Source organism: Echinops telfairi, unplaced genomic scaffold (genome assembly GCF_000313985.2).
Source record: "Echinops telfairi isolate 266 unplaced genomic scaffold, ASM31398v2 ScPeMD7_16;HRSCAF=60, whole genome shotgun sequence".
Lineage (NCBI taxonomy): Eukaryota > Metazoa > Chordata > Mammalia > Afrosoricida > Tenrecidae > Echinops > Echinops telfairi.
Window position 1 is genome coordinate 11,073,036 of NW_022103913.1, and position 8,925 is coordinate 11,081,960.

The 8,925-nt window shown below is 42.7% G+C and overlaps 1 protein-coding gene across 1 annotated transcript in view; it reads right to left on the bottom strand.

Moving 5' to 3' along the window:
• Window positions 1–8,925, bottom strand: part of PCCB (propionyl-CoA carboxylase subunit beta) — a 118,727-nt gene that overhangs the window by 45,456 nt on the left and 64,346 nt on the right. The window contains exon 8 of the mRNA XM_004712100.3: window positions 2,232–2,352. Within this exon, the coding sequence (XP_004712157.1) occupies window positions 2,232–2,352 (121 nt within the window). The remainder of the gene's footprint in view (window positions 1–2,231; window positions 2,353–8,925) is intronic.

The window sequence follows — 8,925 nt, forward strand, 5'->3', positions numbered from 1 at the left end:
CTGACTGTATTATTGTATTGTCTCTCATGCTCTCGATGACTTTAATACTTATATATCTCAACCGTACAATTGTACATTACTGAACCCAGAAGTAGTATTAATGAATCTGAGTAGTAGCAATAGGAGTAGCAGTGGGTGGGGGATGGTCCCTTCACCCCCCTCCTCCCTCAGCGTCCTTATTTTTTTAATTTAATACTACACTCACCCTCCTGGCACAACTGCTGAAGACAAAATGGGTGCATAAGCAAATGATGCCCAGCTATCAAAAGATATAGTGTCTGGGGTCTTAACGGCTTGAAATTAAACAAGCAACCATCTAGCATAAAAGCAACAAGCCCACATGGAAGAATCACACCAGCCTGTGTGATCATGAAGTGTCGATGGGATTGGGTAACAGGCATCAGAAGACTCCAAACAAACAAACAAAAAGTTTTGTTGAGAATGAAGAGGGTCGGAGCAGAGACCCAAAACCCATCTGTAGACAATGGGACATTCCCTTCCAGAAGGGTCATAATGAAGGGAATGAGTCAACCAGGGCACGGTATAGCACCAATGAAACACACACAATCCTCTGGTTCCTTGAGGCTTCCTCACCCCCCACTATCATGACCCCAGTCCTGATAGTCCACTGCAGACTAGGCTGGAGCATGTGCACAGGTACAGCTAAAAGATACGAGCTCAGGACACTCCGAATCCAGCAACAGGAATGGGAGAAGCAATACCAGAGGGTAGTAGAAAGGTGGGGAGAGTATGGGAAAGGAGGGGAGGAAGAGGGCACCTATGAGCAACAGAAACTATGGGGAAGGGAGCCAGTGGTTGGTATAAGATACAAAAATAGTAATAATAATTTATAATTTATCAAGGGATCATGGGGGGGTGGGAAAAAAGAGGGGCTGATACTAAGGGCTCAATAGAAAGTAAATGTCTAGAAAAAAATGATGGCAGCATATGTATAAATATGCTTGATAAAATTGATGTATGGAATGTTCTAAGAGCTGTAAGAGCCCCAGATAAAATGATCTTTTAGTAATAAAAAAAGTGGCAGTGTTCAAAGTGCCAGCCTTTCAGTTAGCAGATGAATGCTTCACCCCTGCATCAGCAGGGTTCCTTGGGTTGTCCAGAGCCCAACCTAACACTCCAGCCAGGCCGTACTTTTCATTCGCCGCCTATGTGCAGGGCTGCCAGGCTCACCTGGAGAAGACGTATGGACAGCTGGGCTGAAGCAGGTTTGCAGAGACCTCTAGGCCCGGGAGTCACCGCAGCATCAAATGTCTTAACCCTTCAAGAACTCCCAAATCAGTGAAACCTGTGAGAGTCGAAATTTGAGGGGCTGCCTCATTTTTTGGGGTCTCACAAATTTTTCTACCTCTGACTAGGTGAATTCTTATCATTTTTCTTTTCTTTTTTTTTTCCTTATCACTTTTCTATCACTCATTTTAGTGAAAAAATATTTAATATTCCTAAAGCAACGCTTCTCTACTTACACAGGTTCCAGCATTCACAAGCTTTACTGCAGATGCTCAGAGTAGGAAGACGTGCCCTACTGAGCCCTGACACCACACAGCCCCCACCCTCCTTCACAACTCCACACAACATCCCTGGCTGTGTTCCCTACGTGGGAGGATTCCTGGTCAAAATAAGGGCCAATGCACAGAGCGTATGGTCCGAAATGGCTTTTTCCCAGGGGACACAATTCTTATCCCTTCTGTAAAAGAAAATCCTATCCAAGTGAGCCCTGCCTGCCTCTGTGATGCTTCCTTCACCCCACCCACGTCAGACAGAGGTGCCAACCACAAGACTGAACGAAGGCCAGCACCACCCCTCCTCCAGGGCTGCTCCAGCCTTTGGCTCCACACAGGTGGACATAAACGCCTTTCCTAATGGGCACGCGGTCTGCATCATGTTACATTTACGTCAAGGCACAAAAGCGTGGATTCCTAATTCTTGTGACTCCTGTTTCTCTCGTAAATCTTTTGTACCAGGAAGAAGGCAGGGGACAACAGGATACCCCCAAGATATATATCAGGTATTACAGAGAGAAAAAGTGAATAAAATCATCTATTTTTGATCCTGCGCTCAGATGTCCACAAGCATCCATACCTGGGAGGCACGCTGACACCACTCCACCACCAGTCCTGATGGGGCAAATCTGGAGGTCTTAGCGGGCAGAAGAGCTAGAAAGAACAAGAAGTGTTATAAACGGAGAGCAGGTGCTCTGGTCTGACACTCACCTGGGGTCATGGCACTCACGGACGGGAGCTGGGTCCTGATTGCTGAGCGGCAGGTAGTTGAAGAATTCCCGTAGGTTGCATAGGGCATCAACATCATTTTCAAAAGCTTTGTGGGCCACACCTGAGAGAGCAGAGAGGTTACAATGAGCCAGGGCACCAGTCAGGCCACATATGCAGTGTATTAGTCTAGGTACTTTGGAAAAACAAATCCATGGCAACTCACGTATAAGAGAGAGTTTTATGCAAAGAAAATGTGCATCACAAAAACATCCCAACCCAATGCTGCCCAAGCCCACAAGTCCAACATTAACCCATACCCAACACCAGTCCACAAAGTCCTCCACCTCACAAAACAGAGGCAATAATGCCGACTGCAGGAGGAAAGCTGAGTCCGTGAACGTGCAAGCATCTCAGCACTGGCAAGGGGTCTCCACACGGCTGCTCCAGCACCCAGGGCTGCATTGGGATAAATCCATGCGGCTTCTCCTTGGGGATGTCTTGTAGGAAGTCACTCTTGCAAGCTGAAGCAGGGAACTGCTAAGGCAGCTGCACCCGATACAACCATCACAAAACAAGAGAACCGAGAACTAGAAAGGCGAGGCTTCACCACCCATTTATCCCTCCGCCTTTCAACCAGCACCACATGTGATTATCCACCAGGCTGGCACAATTAACTAACTCATGCAGCTTCCTAGGTATGTCTGCAGTGAACTGTTGTACCAGGTGTCCTCCCCGCTCCTTTGGGCGTGAGTCGCCACACACCACTGGCCTTCAGGCTGAGCCTGCATTCATGCAGCCTGTTGTCTCTACCCTGAACCCACATCTCTTCATGAGTCATCACGCAGGTCTTTCCTCTAATGGCAATAAAGGGAACGAAATACCAATTTATGCTATGAGTCAACTGAAAACATGCCAAATGAAAGAAGCCACAAACAAAATGTCACAAATGTAGAGTCCATCTACATAAAACATTCAGGCAGAGTAGGCAAACCTACAGATACGATGTAGATTAGTGGATCTTTACACTAGGGCACACGAGGGATCTAGGGAGTGAAGGTTAAAGAGTTTGAGGTTTCTCTTTAAGGCGATAAAAAAACTGAATTTTACTGTAGTGATTACTATATAATTCTGAATATGCTAAAATCCACTGGATCATATATATTTATATGGGATTATTATATGGTATATACATTTATCTCAGTAAAACTGTTACCAAAGGAAGGGGGAAAAAGAAATATAATAGAGCATCTTTTGCTGTGAATCTTGCTCAGGAGATACAAGGTCATACCCATCAAAGAGCCTCAGGCCCAGAATACCAACTCCCTATCTTTAAAAAGTCTAAAATTGTAACATTTCTGGAAGCTGGCCAGTAAAAACAGGTTACACATGAGTATGAACGTGCATATTGAACATATATGTCACCATACACATCAGCATGAAGTGGTGATTCTGTGTGGGTGAGAGAATTCCTGGAGATTTTTATTCCCATACAGCCCACATTTTCTACCACAAACATGTTTAAATCAGCAAAAACAAGCACCATACTTCATCAAGTCTAAGATGCCAAGAATCAATACTACCTTTCCTGCAGCAGAACTGCAGTTAATATTCCACGAGACGAAAGCGTGAAGACGGACTGTTGAGTCAGGATGGTCAGTGCCTGACTCTAGACATATGTCAGATGGACAAACAGTGAATGAGAGGAATGGGGACCTTCACAGCAACCTGAGATGGAAGAGGGATCTAGTGCTCTGAATCTTTTCAACACATTTCACCAAATTTAAGCCTTTGGTGATAGAAATATCTCATTTTGCGCAAACTAAGAAGGAAATAGGAGCCCTAGTTGTGTAGTGGGGTACTTGTTGGGTTGGTAACTGCAAGGTTGGCAGTTTGAAACCACCAGCTGCTCCTCAGGAGAAAGATGAGGCTTTCTAATCCCGGAAAGAGTTATTCTGGGAAACAGGGACAGTCCTACCCACCCTGTTCTAAGTCACTATGAGCAGAATTCAATCAATGACGGCAAGTGAAGAAGGACATAGAAGCCCCTGGGTAGCACAAATGGCTACGCATTAGACCACAATTAAAACAACCACAGGGGCCTTGGCGACAGATCTGGCTTTCCAAGGGTCACACTATGGAACCCTATAGAGCTTATGTGGGATCAATGGGAGTTGGACGCTACTGAACAGGAAGTAACAGCAAGAAGGAAATTGGCACAAACTGCGATCCAATGCCTTAACCACAGACCGGCACGGTACATAAGGCACTCACGCGAGCCTCTTGTTACTTCAAGTCTTCCACGGAGGCAGTTTCTCCTATCATCAGTCCGTGTTTAGTGCACAGTAAGCAACTCGTCTGCAGCAAAGCGAAAAATATAACCCAACTCCACTTACTTCTGAGTTATTTTCTCTTAAAAATATGGAATTACAATAATTACTTCAACAGAAAATGTGTCTTCCCTAAGATCAGATTCATGCCATCCTCCAATTTCCATGCCTTTCTGTAAAAAGAAAATTTCATTGCAACAACAAAGCAGAGTATTTGTGCACCTACTCCTCACTTATTAACTATCTCGTTATCTAACATTTCACATGACAATAAAAAAACTCTAAAATAATGTTGTCTCTGGCAGTAATGAATGAGAGAAACACCAGCCAGGATGACCAAGGTCACCTTGACTGGACCAGGGTTCTCAGTGGGTTGACAGTTACGGAATGATACAATCACGTTTCTTCTTTTTTTTTTTTTCATCTTATGTGTCACCCTCCATTTTTTCATAATGCCAATTTTTTACATTGATGACTTGGTCTTTGGAATCTAACTATATTTTGCTTGCTTGTTTGCTTGGTTTTTAAACTATTATGAAATAATCCAGACATCATACCATTCAATAGTTTAGTCATATCAAAAAGCATTGTGCAATTTCTAACACAATCCGTTTCAAAACATTTTCTCCATTCTTGTACTCCTTGATATTAGCTCCCCATTACCGCCCTCCCCCTACCACTTCCCCTGCCATATCCCCTCCAAAACCTTCATCTAGTTATTATCCCTATAGATTCAGCCTCACCCTCCCTGGGTTCCTTATACTAAAAAACATAGAAAAATGGATAGCAGAGAGTCTAGAAGGTGACCAACAATATCAAAATACAACAGTTTGGAAAACAGAAAATACTAAAAACCAGATAAAACTCAAAGGATGTCAAAAGGGAGATCAAATAATAAGGTTTTAACCATTCAAGTCTGAACAGTTTTTTTTTTAAAAAATATTTTAATCTACTATCATTGTCTTTACAATGCTGTCTGATAACCAGGCTATTCCATCTCTCAATTACGGTCAGAGGGAAATCACCAGAGGCTTAATTCCGTATGTAGATCCTACATATGTATCTTGGACTTTCACTGTTATCCATAGCCTTCTGAAAATCAGAATTTCACAATTTAAGCTCTCATACCATTCCCTCCTTCAAATTTTTATTATATAATTTACAATCCTTGGATCATGCATGTCAGTGTGCTTCTTCCATGTTGGGACAGTTGACTTCTCACTTGTGACTGCTTGCTTGAAAACAAGCCTTTAAGACCCCAGACACTATGTCTTCTGATAGCCAGGTACCAGCTAGTTTTCTCATAACACATTGCTGTAGGACCCACATCTTGCATGTTTTCTTCATGAGGGTGAGTTCAACCAGAGTCATGTCATAAGAACTAATTATTCTTAAAGGCTTGAAGATAAACAAGCGGCCATCAAGCTGGGAAGCAACAAAGCCCACATGGAAGACGCACAACAGCCTTTGAAATCAAGAGGTGTCGATGGGATCAGGTATCAGGCATCAAAGAACAAAAATAATATCATTGTGAATGAGTGGGAGTGTGGAGTGGAGACCCAAAGCCCATCTGTAGGCACTGGACAACCCCTGACAGACGGGTCGCGGGAAGGAGAGGAGTCAGTCAGGGTGCAGTATAGCACAGAAAAAAAAAAAAAGACAACTTTCCTCTAGTTCTTAAATGCTTACCCTGCCTCCCCATCATGATTCCAATTCTACCTTACAAATCTGGCTAAACCAGAGGATGTACACTGGTACAGATAGGAACTGGAAACACAGGGAATCCAGGACACATGACCCCTTCAGGACCAGTGGTGAGAGTGGCAATATCTGGAGTGTGAAGGGAAGGTGGGGTAGAAAGGGGGAACCAACAAAAAGGATCTACATATAACCTCCTCCCTGGGGGCCAGACAAAAGAAAAGTGTGTGAAGGGAGCCATGAGACAGTGTAAGATATGACAAAATAATAAAAATTTATAAATTTTCAAGGGTTCATGAGAGAGGGGGGAGCGGGGAGGAAGGGGAAAAATGAGGAGCTGATACCAAGGACTCAAGTAGAAAGCAAACGTTTTGAGAATAAGGAGGGCATCAAATGTACAAATGCGCTTGACACAATGGATGTATGCATGGATTGTATTATAAGAGTTGTACGAGCCCCCAAAAACATGATTAAAAAAAAGAAAAAGAAACAAAGTTTTAGAGTTATGTTGAAAGTTTAAAAGGATAATCTACATATGATTGGATTTCAAGAACAGAATCCTCTCCACCCTATAATAAAACCAGACAGAATATTGAAAGATATGCTGTAAGAAAACTATCCTAAATTATGGCAAATTATAAGATATACATCCAAGAAACTAAACAAACCCTATACAGGATAAATACCAAAAGAAAACCAAAACATATCATAATCAACTTCTCTAAATCCAGAGAACAGCTCAAGAAAACACTGAAATACTGCCTACAAAGGGATACTAATAAAACTGAGCTCTGATATCACAGAAGAAACCATGCAGGCAAAAAAGGCAACAGGATGACATATGAGAATCATATACCCAGCAAAACGGTCCCTCAAATATTCTGGGGAAATTAGGACATTTCCATAAACGGAAATTAAGGGAATTTGCAAACCAGACCTACCTCACAAAAAAAACATGAAAATGAGTCCTTCAACAACACCAGAGAACAATACCAGAGAACAATAGCAACACCAGAGAACAATCAGAGATAAAGACACATGACAGCACCAAATAAATGAACCTGAAAAATAAACTAATGCTGCAAGACTGAAAACAGGGAAGAAGAGACACGACGTGTAAATGGCGATAGGATTTCAGAACACGGGGATGAGTGGTATAGTTATGGAAATACCATATGGAGAGGAAATCAATACATACAAGATTGTTTTAAACTTAAGAAGACAAAGGTAGATTTCAGGGTAACTACAAAGAATATTTAAAAACCTATTCATCAAAATAAAAAGAAGTCATAAAAGCTCAGTAAAAAAGTTTTAAAATAAAGAAAATGAAAAGGCAGTCCATAATTAGCAATCAGAACCAAAACTGAAGTAGAAAAAAGGAACCGCCACCAACAAACACACGCAAATGGCAGCAGTAAATTCACTCCAATCACTAATGAATGGGAATTATTTGAATGTGCCAATCAAGATACAGAGATTGATGAAGGGCTGAAAAACAGGAGCCATCAATGTGTTGCTTACAAGAAGCAAACCTTAGACAAAAAGACATGAATAGGTGAAAAGAAAAATTACATTAGATACATGATGTAAACAGTAACAGAGTTGGAGTGGCAATGTAAGTCTTTAATAGAATAGACTTTAAAGCAAAATTTACCACAAAAGAAAGGACATTATATAACAACTGAAGAGCCAATCAAACAACAATAGTCAATAACCATAGAAAATGTTTATGCACTAAACAACAAGGCCTCAAAATATATAAAGCATCTAACAACAGGCCTGCCCCAATCCCAACTACTTGGACACATGCCCCTCCCCCCAGAAGAATTTATTTCAGAGGACAGCACTGAAGCTGCAGCTCAGGGAGAGGGACCTGTCTGATCAGAGCAGACGGGAGTAAATGAAGGGGGAGGAAGAGAGAGTGGAGCACATCCTGGCCCAGAAGAGAGAGTGGAGCACATCCTGGCCCACCAAGCCTTGAGAACGATATTCCCACTCAGAGCAGCCAATCCACAGAGAAGACCATATGGCCAGCCCCACTATGAGACACGACATCCCTCACTGATCCATAGCCCTACAGGGGACAACACTGGAGACACAGTGTGGGAATTGCGCCCAATCTGATCCCACCACACCGAGGCAAAACACTAAGGGCGTGCAGCAAGGGGAACAGAGCAAGGAAGTCCACAGGGAATACCAAAAATAGACTTTGGGGCCAGGGCTTGGCACCCCATCAGACTCGACCGCAAAACACTCTTAAAGGCCAACAAACAATCGTTGAGCTAACTACAAGCTTCTCTTTCTTGTTGTGTTTTATTTTGTTTTTGTCATTGGCTTGTTGTGGTTGCAGTTGTTGTTTTGTTTTCTTTTGTTGCTTGGTTTTGCTCTGTCTTGTTTTTGTACGTTATTATCTCCGCAGGTCTGTCTAAATAAGAGAGGCTGGATGAACAATCTGGAGAAGAAAACAATGGGATGGAAAGTTCCGGGGTGACATAGTAGAGTGGGAGGTGGAGGGAAAGGTAGTGGTGTTAACAAACCCAGAGACAAGGGAACAAGTGATCCAAATCGGTAGTGAGGAGGGTGTAGGAGGCCTGGTATGGATTGATCAAGGATAATGCAACCAAGAAGAATTACTGAAACCCAAATGAAGGCTGAACATGATAGTGGGA